We start from the raw sequence: 15,584 nt of genomic DNA on the forward strand, positions 1-15,584 counted from the left end.
GCAGAGGAGGAGATGGTTAGATAGCATCATCGACTCAACGGACAGAAACTTGAGCAAACTCCAGGAGATAGTGAAGGACAGGGAAGCCTGGCATGCTGTAGTCCACGGGTCATGAAGAATCAGACATGACTTAGCGACTGAACAGCAATGATATCCAAGGAGCATTAAAGAAAAAGGATCTCATTTTACAAAGTCTGATAAATTTCCTGAAAAATCATCGAGAGAATTAGGTCTGGACATTGCTGTCGACTTCTCCATGCCCCTGGCTTACCATGACGATTCCCCCGGACTGTTCTGCTGTGCACATACTCATGATGGGTGCCATGCCGATGGTGGTCCCTTGGAAATAAACTCCACTAGGAATAAAAGAAAGGACTCTCTTAAATCAATATAGAGAAGCTTTCTAACATTTGAAATTCTGTTGGACATTCCTGTATTCCAAAAGCAGAAAAACTGCAAAATCGTATATAAAGATTCAAACTAACACAACGTTTGAAATCAACTATATTCCAATTTTAAAAAGATGGAAATAGTTGCATGAGAGTACATTTGTAGGTGCTTTTTATCGTTGGTTTTTCTAAAAATGTGTGTTCCAATTGCATCATCATCCCATAATCCTTTAAGATTTCTGTTTTCAAGACTCGGGGCAACAACCAGTCATGACTTGTATATTTATAATTTGTAATCTGTCTGTCTCCTAGTGAACTGGGGGCAGGGTGCTCCTTTTAAACAATATCTGCTGATGCTAGGGCTGAAAAGAGTCACAGAGAGAGAGAAAGAGAATCACTATTAACAAATGAAATGCGTTAGATGCTTAACTTGATTCTCTGCTGCTGTTGCTTTCCTGGGTAATATTACTGGGTTACAATTAGGCCAGAAACCCAGACTTTTCCAAAATGTCCTGCTAGTATGGCTTGCAAAAATAAAAACAACAGAAAAATGATTGACCCTTGGGAGTGAGTGCAGAAGCACCCACAAAGCCTTAGCACATAGGAGGAAGCTTCTGGAAGAAGACTTCATGGCTTTGGAGAAGGTTTTCCCCACATGGAATCTTAGTCAATAAGTAATGACATCAAGGCCTGTTTAGTGCAATGCTATTAATTCTAACCTAGTGCATTAAAAATTAAAAATTGAATAGTTGAGGTTTGGAAGCAACCTCAACATCCATTGACAGAGGAATGGATAAAGATGTGGTAGACGTATACAAGGGAATATTACTCAGCCACTAAAAAGAATGAACTAATGCCATCTGCAGCAACATGATGGGCCTGGAGATTGTCATACTGAGTGAAGTAAGTCAGAGGAGAAATGTAGTATGACATCCCTTATATGTGAAATCTAATAACAAATGATACCAATGAATTTGCTTACAAACCAGAAAGAGACCCACAGACTGAGAAAAAACTTACGGTCCAGGAGGGAAGGAAGGGGTCTCGGGATAGTTAGGAAGTTCGGGATGGATATGTACCCACTGCTAGATTTAAAATGGGTCACCAACAAGGATTTACTGTATAGCACATGGAACTCTGTTCAACGTTATGTGGCAGCCTGGATGGGAGTGGAGTTTGGGGGAGAATCGATATATGTATATGTATGGCTGAGTCCCTTTGCTGTTCACACCGTTGTTAACTGACTATCCCCCAATACAAAATAAAAAGTTAAAAAATAAAATTATTCCTTGTTTACCTGAAATTCAAATTCAATAGAATATCCTGTATTTTATCCGGGAACCCTAAAATAACAATGTTGCCTGTTTAATAAAGATATGCCCCACCACAATCCTCCATACTTTCTTTCTGTCTCCCACCCCATTTTCTGCTCCATTCTGCCCCATGCCAGAAAAAAAAAAAAATCAAACATTGTATTTGCTGAATCTCTTTTAAGCAAAACAAATAAATGGCCACGTTTTCTTGGCCATGTACACATACAGATACTACACACATTATTTGAAAAGTTATACATTTTGGCAGTGCTCAATTGGCAAAATAAAACTTCATCTATGTATGTATGCATCCAGTCATTCATCTATCCAGCCAGCCAGCCAGCCATCCTATTACACTCATGTGTACAGCCATAGGGAGCGCAGCCTTATATTTACATCTGTATAGACCATTTTAACAGATACAATTAAACATATATATAAATAGTAAAGTTATATAAGAGGCTAATTTATTTCCAGATGTTCAAATTGGACAGGCTCCATTTGGGGGAAGAAATCAAAACAAAACACTCTGACTCTACTTTTAGTAGTTCAGGATTAATCAATGCATAAAATATGCGGCAACCGCAAATATCCAGGGGTGGGGAGTGGGAAAACAACCCTGAGAAATGGCCAAAGTCAATTATCGGGGAATGCCAACAACCTCAGTTCAGACGAAGGCCTTTTCTAAAGTGAGCATAGGGTAGGGCTGCTTTTCAACTTCCTATAAATGTTCAGTACACCAGACCCAACGTGTGTGACAGGAAAGTGTCTCTGGCCCCAAAGCTTTCAATTCAGTGACGTGAGCTACATGAGAACAGAGTCTTGGCATAAACTGGGACTTCCGTGGTGGTCCAGCAGCTAAGACCCCATGATCCCAAGGCAGGGGGCTCAGGTTTGGTCCCTGGTTAGGGAACTAGGTCCTGCACGCCTAAGACCGGGCACCAGCAGACAAATAAGTACACACTCAAAAAGGAATGGTATCAGTCGTTTAAAAATTTTAATAAAAAGTTCTTCAGTTTAGGAAAAAAACCTACTCCACACAATCTTAGATTATGATGCTTTTTGCTTGATATAAAGGAGTCTGTATAATGTTACCAATGTACTATGCTATAGGCATGCTTTGCCTTATTTTCTTCTCTTCATGGTACTTATCATGCTCTGAAATATCCTTGTTTATTATTATCTCCTCCCAGGAGGGGCCTCCCTGGTGGCTCAGATGATAAAGAATCCGCCTGCAATGCAGAAGACCTGGGTCCGATCCCTGGGTCAGGAAGATCCCCTGGAGAAGGGAATGGAAATCCACTATAGGATTCTTGCCCGGAGAATTGCCTGGACAGAGGAGCCCAGGGGGCTACAGCCCATGGTGTCACAAACAGCTGGACAGTGCTGAGTGACTGGCACTTTCACTTTTCCCTGTCGACTGGAGAGTCCCAAGAGCAGGGAGGTTTACTGTGTGCGTCACTGTTACGTTTGAAGCCCCGAAGACGTTTTGTTTCTATTCCTAATTTGTGCTCAACACATATTGGTTAAATAATAGAACGCAAGGTTTATCTTCGACACTGCTGGTATTCTCTGATCTAGAAAACCAAGAGGAACAACCCAACAGGGGGAGCAATGAAAGTTTCCTTTCTTCAGGCAGCCGACAGGAGCACTGCACCGTCTTCAGGTCGCACATAAACAGTTTTCACTAATAATGGCAGAAAATGAGCTTTTTAAAAAACATACTACTCAGGACAACTTTATATCAACACTAAGCCTAGAGGGAGAGATAAATTGGGAGTTTGAGGTTGACATATACACACCACTGGATTTATCATAAAATAGATAACCAGCAAGGCCTCTGCTCTATACTCTGTAATAACCTAAATGGGAAAAGACTTTGAAATGGAATAGATACATGTATATCTGTCACTCTTGCCTGGAAAATCCCATGAATGGAGGAGCCTGGTAGGCTACAGTCCATAGGGTCGCAACAAGTCGGACACGACTGAGCGACTTCTCTTTCTTTCTCTTTCTCTTATCTATAACTAATACAACATTGTTAATCAACTATACTCCAATATAAAATAAAAAAGCAAAAAAATTAAAAGATCAATGATGAAGTAAATAAAAATATGAGAGAAAAACATTAGAAAAGTATTTATGAATATCAAAATGTTGGTGGTGGTTTAGTAGCTAAGTGGTGTCCCACTCTTCCGACTCCATAGACTGTAGCCTTCCAGGCTCCTCTGTCCATGGGATTCTCCAGGCAAGAATACTGGAGTGGGTTACCTTTTCCTTCTCCAGGGAATCTTCCCAACCCAGGGTTCAAATCCAGGTCTTCTGCACTGCAGGCAGATTCTTTACCAACTGAGCTGTGAAGGAAGCCCCCAGTTTTATATATATAACATATACTTGTGACTTTCTTGGTGGTCCAGTGGTTAAGACTCTGCATACTTCCACTGCAGAGGGAGCAGGTCTGATCCCTAGTCGGGGAACTAAAATGCCATATGCCCTGCGGTGCACATTCCCCCACCCTCCCACAAAAAAGACAAAGCCTAGAAAAAGTTGCATAGAGTAAATGACCAGGTATTAGAAGGAAAAAAGACATCTGCTTGAGGGATACGTTTCCCAGGGTATGCAAAGAAAGACTTATTCAGCAGCCCCCAGTTTCAACTGAGATGGCCTCCCTCCAGTCAGTGGAGGCTGAGAAGCCCTCTTTGGGCCCGGTCCAGCGAGTGTGTTCTGAAGAACAGGTGCAGCTTCACTGCCTGTCAGGGGAGGCTAAGAGGAGGGCAGGTGTGCTGGGGGCACTCTTTGATCTTAGGCAAAGGAGAGACAGCAGACACCTTACCTGATGAGCTGTGCGTTGTCATGGGATTTGCGAGGCAGAAGCTTCATCTTTCTCCAGTCCAGAAACTCATGCAGGCTCGTGAATGGGTCCTGACTTATGGAGCACTTGTCGATATCATTCCACACCTCCACGCCCACCAACACGATTCGAATGTTCAGTGGTCGGTAAAACTGAGGGCGACAGAAGACAGGTATCCCTGGGGATCACTTTAACGAGCACTTGCAATGCCACGTAGAACAGATGCGGTTTCTGAACCTCGTTGATGTGATATGAAAAACCTCTCTGTGCTTCCTTGTTCCCATGGCATTAGAGTTGAAGCAATATTTTCAGTGACTGATGCAAAGTGATGTGCTAACTGGGTTCTCAAACGGGGTGGACTAATTAGATGTTAGAATTAACCAGCCTTCTTTATGTCTCTGAGGTGGCACAGCAGTAAAAAACTGCCTGCCACGGCAGGAGACACAAGAGACTTGAGTTTGCTCCCTGGGTCAGGAAGATCCCCTGGAGAAGGAAATGGCAACCCACTCCAGTATTCTTGCCTGGGAAATCCCATGGACAGAGGAGTCTGGTGGGCTATAGTCCATGGGGTTGCAAAGAGCTGGACACAACTGAACACGCACACCTTATGTAGGGAAGCATACATTTCAATCGATTCATTGATGATTAGAAATGGGTACACAAATGGGTGTTATCGCTAACGTAATGTAGTTACATTACAGCTAAAGACTGCTAGCTCATATCTACTGCAAGAAAAACAGTGAGTTAGGATTGTTGAGACACTGCCAAACGCAGTAATTTGTTCCTTTTAAGCAAAATGTTCTACCTATGAGTTACAAAAAATGAATCTGTATTGTTCTCAGCAAAGACTCAGACTTGGCCGACGCTATCATATTCTGTCACTTGTAAATGACCTAGTAGGTTTTAATTAAATGAACAGATCAATATCTTTCAGGATGATAAAGGCAGACACAGAATTCTTCTTCAGGAACTTTGAGGGCCATTTTTTCCCCCACAGGTCAGACTTTAGTTTACCAACACCCTTTCATGGGAAAGATCGGGTAAAGGAAATTCCTCATTCCTTCTGGCACACAAATCACATCTTCTTGCTTTTCCATCCCCCATCTTTCTGTGTCCTGACTTCAACCTACAGCCCGTTCTCCACAAACAGGTCATCTTGGGTCAGAAGCAGGCAGGGCAACTGTTCCAATGGCTAAGGGAGAGTTTTGAGCCAGATGAGCTTATTGGGCCAGGATGAGTGGTCAGAGTGGGGCCTTCCCACATGGCACAGAGGCAAAGAATCCACCTGCCAATTCAGGAGACACAGATGCAGGTTCAATCCCTGGCCAGGAAGATCCCCTGGAGGAGGAAATGTCAACCCTCTCCAGTATTCTTTTTTTTTTTTAATGAAAACACTGAAACTTTAATTGGATGAGAATCATACCTGTCAAGAACCTGGGCAGTATACTCTTCTTTATAGTATCAGTTCCTTCTGAGGGGGTATTTTCCAAGCCATCTGAGTGTTCCAGCTATCCCTGACTGGCTTGGAACAGAGATGTTCCAAGCACGGTCACACCAGCGTCCATATCCGCACATGCTCAGATTTCTGGTTTCCTACCACTCCCTTACATCCCAGGAGGTTTCACAGCCAAAAGGTAACTTACCCCTCCCCATCCCACCATACCCTGGAAAAGCCTGGAGTGCCTTCTCAAGCTTCTTCCTCTTCTGCCTTCTTCTGGAAGACAGTCAAAATGTTGAAGCTCTTCTGGAGTTTTTCCTTCTTCCCATCGCTCGTCTTGTTCTTCTCAACCAGCTTGGTGATCCGGGTCATCTCTGATGCTGGGAAATCCTCTCCTTGGTCCACGGTCTTTCCCATGATCTTAAGGTACCGCTCGGGCCACTTCTGTCAGTCTCCTTCACACTGACCGATTGTCCTGCCCCTGCTTCAAGAGGGACTGGCAGGCTCCGATGAACTCCCCAGCAAAGGTGTCATATGCAGGCAGGCAAACAGGCATTCCTAGGTAGAGCCCATGTCCCTTCAGCCAGCGCTGGATGGCTCCAACCTTAACTGCCCCACTATACAGGATTGGGTTTTCAGTGTCCCCATCCTGGAAGAGGTAAGAGGTAGAAGACTGGGTAGTTCCCTTTGTCCAGCGTGTATTGCTCACTTAGCTCCATATTCAGCCCTTCTCACCATAATCTGAGATCTGCACCTCTGTCACCGGAAGCTGAGTTTTCAGCCAGACAGTTGAACTCATCCTGCCTCTCACCCTAGGGGGACTGGGTGTCAAATTTCACCAAGACGAACTTGCTTTTAGGAATGACCTTGTAGAAAGTGGGCTTCCCTAATAGATCAGTTGGTAGAGAATCCACCTGCAATGCAGGAGATTCTGGCTCTACTCCTGGGTCGAGAAGATCTGCTGGAGAAAGGTTAGGCTACCCACTCCCTTGTGGCTACCCATTGCAAAATCCACCTGCAATGCAGGAGATTCTGGCTCTACTCCTGGGTCAGGAAGATCTGCTGGAGAAAGGTTCAGTTCAGTTCATTTCAGTCACTCAGTCGTGTCTGACTCTTTGCAACCCCATGAATCGCAGCACGCCAGGCCGCCTTGTCCATCACCAACTCCAGGAGTTCACTCAAACTTATGTCCGTTGAGTCGGTGATGCCATCCAGCCATCTCATCCTCTGTTGTTCCCTTCTCCTCCTGCCCTCAATCCCTCCCAGCATCAGAGTCTTTTCCAGTGAGTCAACTCTTCGCATGAGGTGGCCAAAGTACTGGAGTTTCAGCTTTAGCATCATTCCTTCCAAAGAAATCCCAGGGCTGATCTCCTTCAGAATAGACTGGTTGGATCTCCTTACAGTCAAAGGGACTCTCAAGAGTCTTCTCCAACACCACAGTTCAAAAGCATCAATTCTTCGGCTCTCAGCCTTCTTCACAGTCCAACTCTCACATCCATACATGACCACAGGAGAAACCATTGCCTTGACTAGACGGACCTTAGTCGGCAAAGTAATGTCTCTGCTTTTGAATATGCTATCTAGGTTGGTCATAACTTTTCTTCCAAGGAGTAAGGGTCTTTTAATTTCATGGCTGCCATCACCATCTACAGTGATTTTGGAGCCCAGAAAAATAAAGTCTGGCACTGTTTCTACTGTTTCCCCATCTATTTCCCATGAAGTGATGGGACCGGATGCCATGATCTTCGTTTTCTGAATGTTGAGCTTTAGGCCAACTTTTTCGCTCTCCACTTTCACTTTCATCAAGAGGCTTTTTAGCTCCTCTTCACTTTCTGCCATAAGGGTGGTGTCATCTGCATATCTGAGGTTATTGATAGTTCTCCCGGCAATCTTGGTTCCAGCTTGTGTTTCTTCCAGTCCAGCATTTCTCATGATGTACTCTGCATATAAGTTAAATAAGCAGGGTGACAATATACAGCCTTGACGTACTCCTTTTCCTATTTGGAACCAATCTGTTGTTCCATGTCCAGTTCTAACTGCTGCTTCCTGACCTGCATACAGATTTCTCAAGAGGCAGGTCAGGTGGTCTGGTATTCTCATCTCTTTCAGAATTTTCCACAGTTTATTGTGATCCACACAGTCAAAGGCTTTGGCATAGTGAATAAAGCAGACATAGATGTTTTTCTGGAACTCTCTTGCTTTTTCCATGATCCAGTGGATGTTGGCAATTTGATCTCTGGTTCCTCTGCCTTTTCAAAGGTTAGGCTCCTGCAGTGCAGGAGATTCTGGCTCTACTCCTGGGTCGGGAAGATCTGCTGGAGAAAGGTTAGGCTACCCATCCCTTGTGGCTACCCATTTCCTTAGGCTACCCAAGGTTAGGCTCCCCACTCCCTTAGGCTCCCCACTTCCCTTGTGGCTCAGCTGGTAAAGACTCTGCCTGCAATGCGGGAGACCTGGGTTCAATCCCTGGGTTGGGAAGATCCCCTGGAGAAGGGAAAGGCAACCCACTCCAGTATTCTGGCCTGGAGAATTCCATGGACAGAGGAGCCTGGCAGGCTATAGTCCCTGGGGTCTCAAAGAGTCGGCACACACAGCAGTCACGGAAGAGGTAAGAACTTCCCATGGTCCACACCTGCCTTGCTACTCCTCTGAGCATCACACAGACACAGAGGTGGCTCTGCGCTCGGCGGTCCAGGGGGTCAGGACATGGGAATCACCTGGCTGGCTGTACTCCAGGTAGCCAAGGAGAAAGAGGTAGCTGGTGATGGCAGTCGAAGTTAAGCTCCAGAAAGGAGCAGGTCCTATTCTTAGTTGCTGCAAGCCTCTGAGCCAATAAGGAACAAAAATCACAGAAGCACCGTATCTGATAGTTAAGCCCCATTCCAACATGCTGAGCTCAAGGGCCATAAACTCCACGAGGCTGAGCGCTGACCCCACGTTCTGACCCATGAGAGGCAGGCTCATCTTTTCCCTTGCTGATCTTCATCCTCCCCTCCCCACCAGTCATCTGGTGAGCATTAGGTTAGGAGAAGAATGTGGCTGAAGCACAAACTACATCACAGAGTATAAACGGATCGTAGTGGTCCAACTTGGTTTCAAGCAGATAACAATTATGGGCATTACATTAATAAGTTAATGAGACAATTATACAACCCAAATGCTGCCCAACAGCTTGTTTTTAATCAAGAGTTGCTTGGCCTGTGGTATCCACTTGCAAGCTCCCAGTCCAGGCTTCCCAAGAAAAATTAAGTTCCTGGCCTCCTTGGGAATTCTGCACACATGTGCCTGGCTGCTGCACTTTGCTGGAGAGCTTACACTTTCAGCTGCGTTACAGGCAAATGAAACAGACATCAGAAGGCAGAAACACGGGCCATCCAGTCACCCATGTCCACACCAGCCTGCCATGAGACATCCTCAGGGTCACGTGCCCGTGTGGGCTGTAGGGTTGTCATCTGTGCAGGGGACACTTTGCTTGCCTCTGGAGAATGTCGTACGGAAGTGGTCACTAAGCTCTGTCAAGGTCCAGCTATGACTGTTTCTCAGAGCTGGCTTTGGGGCTGCCTAATCGGGACCTTTTCATGGTAGGGATGGGTTGCAGTTTTCATCTACCGTTGTTGCTGTCCATCACTTGTCTCACTCTTCGTGACCCCATGGACTGCAGCATGCCAGGCCTCCCTATCCTCCACTGTTTCCCAGAGTTTGCTCAAATTCATGTCCACTGAGTCAGTGATGCCCCTGACCACCTCATCCTCTGCCGCCCCCTTCTCCTCCTGCCTTCAATCTTTCCCAGCATCAGGGTCTTTTCCAGTAAGTCAGCTCTTCAAATCAGGTAGCCAAAGCACTGGAGCTTCAGCTTCAGCATCAGTCCTTCCAATGAATATTCAGGACTGATTTCCTTTAGGATTGACTGGTTTGATCTTGCTGTCCAAGGGACTCTCAAGAGTCTTCTCCAGCACCAACAATTCAAAAGCATCAATTTAAATTCTAAAAAGATGATGCTGTTAAAGTGCTGAACTCAATATGTCAGCAAATTTGGAAAGCTCAGCAGTGGCCACAGGACTAGAAAAGGTCTGTTTTCATTCCAGTCCCAAAGAAGGGCAATGCCAAAAAATGTTCCAACTATTAGTCCCCTCAAATTACGTCCTTTGAACAAATTCTGTATCTAGAAGCATATAATAGAGCCCCTCCTCTCTAAAACTGGTGCTACTGGTGAACTGTCACACATGCTGAACTTACTTCGTATCTTCACACAGAATCTCTTAGCTGCCTGTTGGGATGCACTTCCCAGACAGCGGGTGGCTTCCCATTGGTTCTTCCTAATAACAATGGTCAGAGCTAACACTTATGAGCATTCCCTATGCCCTAGGCATGGTGCCAAAAACTTTCCATGTGCTCTCTTAGACCTCACAGCACTCTGTGAGTTAAGAACTATTGTTGTTTCCATGTTACTGTCAAGGAAGGTGAGACATGGAGGAGGTGAACTACTCCAGCCGTGACTGGCATAGCTGGGAGTTTAAACACAGGCAGGCTGGTGCCCAGGTTTTTAAAAACCGCTCAGTAACCCAGCCAGGTAAAGGGGAGTGCTCAGACTCCCTTCCAGGATGACCCACTGTGACCCCAGGCCCAGCAAGAAGCACGTGTAGAGTGCAGCAGTTGCCTGCCTGGCCTGTGAATCCCAGGATGTGCATGGCCACGGTCCAAGACCAGCTAAATCGATTCAGCCATTAATACAGCAGTGACAAGCACCTGCTTGGTTCTGGCTGCATGCTCAACTTGGCCCTGGCACCAGGGACAAGCTTTAGGGTACCCTTGACCTTGACTCTCAAATGCTCAGGGGTCAGCCAGACGCTCGAGGCAGGGGACTCCTAGCCATTATTACAGGAAAATCGAATCCACCGAACTGCCCAGAAGGGTGCAGATGGGAAGTTCAGGGGATGCTGGACTTGACGGCTCCAAGAAGGCTTTTGAGAAGTGGATCTGAGAACACACGGGTAGGATTACAGGGTGGTGCGGCGGGCTCCACCACAGGGACGTGCATCCTGCGGGCAACCAGCCTGGGAGGGGCAGGAATGAGGACTCACAGTAGGGGAAAATACCTGAAATTAAATGCATGCAAGATGAGCCGGTCCTTCAGAAGTAGGGCATAGAGGTGCAGCCGGCACGGACAGGCAGTTGGTGCTAACGTCATCATGAGAAAGAAGTAGGACAGACAGGAGAGAGAGGCGAAGGGGGCGATGACATCATCTGGCAGCCACACAGCCCACTGGTCCCGCCCTGCGGTGTAACTGGGGCCTGGGGAACGTCTTCCTTCCCAGGTAAGAGGTGTGTCTGCCAGTTCGAGGACCAGACACGTTTTCTGCATTCCAACTCAGGGGAACTGCCTGAGTTGTTCTGAATGTCACCTCTGTCCCTAAATCACTTCTCGGACTCTCGGTCTGGGATGTCCTTCCCCTATTCCCTTTGAGCCAACACAGCCAGCCAAGTAGTTATTACTTAAGAATAGCTAAGAAGAGCCAAGATTTCTGCAAATGAGGAAGTTGCCACTGGAACAGTCATTGTTTTTTTAAGCCAAGATGCTCCCACTTGTAGTTGCAAAACTACATTTGGAACACTCGCTACTGCCCAGAGCCCATCAGTTAGCACACTTGGGTGCACAGAGCATCCGATGGAGCCTGGGTTACCCCAGGGGTCTTCAGGGTCTGCTGGGGACAGACACATTTGTGTGCTCAGGGATTCAGCTCTCTGCTTGCTGGAAACACAAGAACAGGCATGCTGGTTAACGCCCCTGAGTTTGTCAGGACTTTTCTCAGATATGTGTTTTTCTAAATACCAGGGCAGGTTATTAACAACCCCCCAGTTGCTCATTCCTGCTTCTGCAAACTGAAGGAAGAAATAATACAGAATAATATGTAAAGAAATACAAATATGGGAGACCAAGCATATCACTTTAAAACAGGATTTCAGCAATTACCGGCTCAAGTTTAATATTGTTCATGGTTTCTGTTTACTTCCAAGGCTTAAGAAGTTCTTGAATTCTTTGTTTCTTGGTCCTGCCTCATTGGAAGCATCTGGAATGTACTCACCCGAGGCCCCACCCAGGCCAATCAAACCAGAGTCCCTGGACTGAGACTTGGAATCAGCATTTTAAAAGAGTAAAGTAAAATAAAAAAATAAATAAATTTAATAAATAAATAAATTTAAAAAAAATAAATAAAAGCAAAGATACAGACACACATTCACATAAACAAACAAACCTTGAGAGGAGGCTCTAACGTGCAGGCTGGGCCAGAACCAGGTCTGACTCCTATTGTTGTTCATTCTCTAAGTTGTGGCCGACTCTTTGAGACCCCATGGACTGCAGAGCACACTAGGCTTCCCTGTCCTTCACTATCTCCTGGAGTTTGCTCAAACTCACGTCCACTGAGTCAGTGATGCTATCCAACCATCTCATCTTCTGCCACCCTCTTCTCCTCTTGCCCTCAATCATTCCCAGCAGCAGGGTCTTTTCCAATGAGTCAGCTCTTCACATCAGGTGGCCAAAGTGTGAAGCTCTGAGTCACGTTGTGCAGGGCCACCCAAGATGGATGGGTCATGGTGGAGAGTTCTGACTCCTATGGTCTCTGGCATAACCTCTGGGATCCATCCTTCCCTCCCTGCCAGAAGATCTGGCCATCTACAAAAATTCTCCTACATCCACTTTACTTGGGGATCAAGTAAATTTTCAAAAATGAGTTACTCAAAATACATCTGCAAGCATGGGCTGCCTGGGAGTCTGACCTGCCTAAAAGTTCTTGTGGATGCAGATGGTATTATCCTATGATCCCAGGATGCCAACAGCCATCTGTGTTCTTCCTGGTTTTGGAAAGTTCCTGCCAGCCACAGCCACTCTCTGAGCACCAAGCCCTTATCTTCGACTGCTCAGAGTACCCCAGGAGACCCCTGTTCTTGCTTCTCTGGGCACGAAGCCTTGTCCACCTCTTGTCCTAGACTTGCGCTCATTTGGACCCTAGCTCTTCTCAGCCTCTGCTTCTGCTTGGTCAGGGCAGGCTGGTATCCACAGAAAGTGGGTAGAGACAAGGCCAAAAACTCCTGCAGAGGGGGGTCACAGAGACTAGGGCTCACCCCTGGTCCTGACTTTTAATGCTGCTTGAACATGTGCTGATTACTTAACCAGCCTCTGCAAACCTCAGCTTCCTCTGCTATAAAAATGGGAATACTGGTGTCTACCTGGAGGTGTCTGCAAAGCACTGTGACCCTGGCATGTAGAAATTTCTCAGTACACTTATCAGGCACCCCTCCTTCAAGTGTCTGTGAATCCCCACTTCCCCAGACCCAGGTCAGATTGTCACGATTTCTATAGAACAGAAGCCCACCAGCCCTCTTTGACTCTGGGGACTCCATCCTCCACTCTAACTGCAGGCACCACTGTGTGTGACCCTGTGCGTCTGCTCTGCTTAAAAACATTCTCCTGGCTTTCCATTGGCAGCAGAATAAAATCCCGGTAAAGTCGAGATGGCTTCGCAGAGCACCCAGGGCTGACCAGTGCGTCCTCTGCAGCTTCATCTCCTCCTGCCCTAACTGTGCCTGCACATCCATCCATCTGACACATGCACGCACACACACACTCACGCATGTGCTTGTGCGCACACACACCCCCTACCGCTTAGGTAGACGGAGTTACTCTCATGTCCAGATGCATGGGGAGCAAGCCAGCTGAGTGCTCCTGGTGAAACGGTACTCACTTTTCCAAAATCGCTTTGCTGCAAAGCCTCCCTGACCTCCAGGAAGATGTAAGCAGTTCTCTTCTGCACCCCCACAGCACTTGATTGACAGCATCCACCCAGTTCCCATCATGCCGAACCACACCAAGTGGCTTATGGGTCTGCTTCCCTACAAAGCTGTGACCTCCCTGAGCAGATGGACCCCATCTGATGCATTCTGGATTCCTGATGCACCGTGCTCAGTTCTGCCCATAAGGCCTCGTAGAACAGAGTTGGATTTCTAGAAGGGCTTTTGCTTTCATCTCTGCAGAAAACTTTGAAAAGTCAATTTGAATATAATAAGATTGCTTGGAAACATAGCTACTGTGAAGCATCTTCAAACTGCTACGCATAAACTGTGAGCATTTCAGAGAATCCCCGCCAGGAGAGCTTCAGTGATGAGCTGGGGCCGCTTTCTGGTTCCCACTGTGCTCAGAGGTGAGAGACAGACTTGCTGCTGAGAATAATGGTCGTGTTCAGACAGGGGCTGCCAGCCACGTGGCACATGAGAGCCACCTGGGAGCCTACGAAGCCTGATGTCCAGCCCCACCCCTCCTTTGAAAGCAAGGCCTTTGAAAGCTTCTGGGCAACTCCAGCGGCTCTGGGCTGAAAGCCCTTAGCACCAATGAGCCGACGCTCTCTCTCAGAGTGTGTTGCTAAAGGCAGCTGGCCCACATGGTTTCACCTTGTGAACAGCTCATGGAAGGAGTGTTGGTGAGCAAATACACCTGGGCCAGACAAGACTTTCAGGATCTCGTCCAACTCTAAAGTCACCTTTGCAAAGGTGAGCTCCCTCCTGAGTTCACGGTGAAGAATTTTCCAGCAGCAGGTTGAGCCAAAAGCCAATTGCCGCATCCCAGGACTGTGAAGCCCGTAGGTTCCTTATCAATGAGAGCCGACCCTCAGGCGGCTGTGGGACCTGCCCAGGGAGACCTGGGGATAGGCCCGCTGGGCGCTTTCAAGAGGGTCACATGTGCCATCTGGTTTAGGATCCAGCTGGGGAGACCAGGATGGGAAGAGATGGATCCCAAGGCCACCATGGTCCAGACAGCGTGGGGGCATCTCCTACAGCTATTCCAAGCCCTGGGGGTCTTCAGAGGAAGGGAAAGTCGAGTACCAGAGGCAGAAGCCAGACTTCCGAAGTCAGATGGGGTGTGTTTCATTCCCTCCACCTCATTCCCAAACGTTTACATGATGTGAGTGATTTAATTACCCCCAAAGAACTTACCTTGTCAACGTGATTAGCGATCTCTATTAATCGCTGCTTGACTTTTTCCAGGTCTTTTCCTTGCCTCTGAAACTTAATAATTTTAAATGTCAGCATTAATAACAGTAAGACCATCAATCAAATCTCATCTTCTCAGCTCCTGGAAATGTGAAGTCTTGGGCTTTGCAACCCCCTAGGGCCCTCCCTGGTTTATGGTGAAGTGAGCTCCCATTCTGCCGAGTAATTTCCCTGTCCAGGGACTTTCTGAAACTCCCTGAAATTCACCCAAGCCAAGTGCTCATAAGACAGTAACTTTTGTGATTTTTTCCAGCCTCATAAATGATGGAGGCAGTGACATGTTTTGGCAAAGAGAAAACAGACAACCAGAAAGCAGCCCAAAGCCATTCTTCATATCATCGACTTGATTTGAACTTCCTCCGAAATTTCTTTTATATTTGTTTTTAAAAATTAAAGAGTGAAAGTAATAGAAGCTCATGGCAGCAAGTCAAACAATACAGAGAATGGATAAAAGTTAATAAATTCCCCTTTCTCCTCTCTAATCTGACCTTCCAGACTGGGAACAGTTTCCTGAGAAATTGTCAAATCTGTTTCATTCATATGTGTTG

General features: G+C 46.6%; 1 protein-coding gene and 1 pseudogene across 1 annotated transcript in view; both read right to left on the minus strand.

Moving 5' to 3' along the window:
- Positions 1–15,584, minus strand: part of ADAM12 (ADAM metallopeptidase domain 12) — a 391,557-nt gene that overhangs the window by 92,060 nt on the left and 283,913 nt on the right. The window contains exons 8-10 of the mRNA XM_040254432.1: positions 14,980–15,051; positions 4,536–4,705; positions 272–356 (exon numbers count right to left, since the gene is read on the minus strand). Of these exons, the coding sequence (XP_040110366.1) occupies positions 272–356; positions 4,536–4,705; positions 14,980–15,051 (327 nt within the window). The remainder of the gene's footprint in view (positions 1–271; positions 357–4,535; positions 4,706–14,979; positions 15,052–15,584) is intronic.
- On the minus strand, positions 6,241–11,179 carry LOC120873975 (annotated as a pseudogene).

This window comes from Oryx dammah, unplaced genomic scaffold (genome assembly GCF_014754425.2).
Source record: "Oryx dammah isolate SB20612 unplaced genomic scaffold, SCBI_Odam_1.1 HiC_scaffold_14, whole genome shotgun sequence".
In the NCBI taxonomy this organism is placed as follows: domain Eukaryota; kingdom Metazoa; phylum Chordata; class Mammalia; order Artiodactyla; family Bovidae; genus Oryx; species Oryx dammah.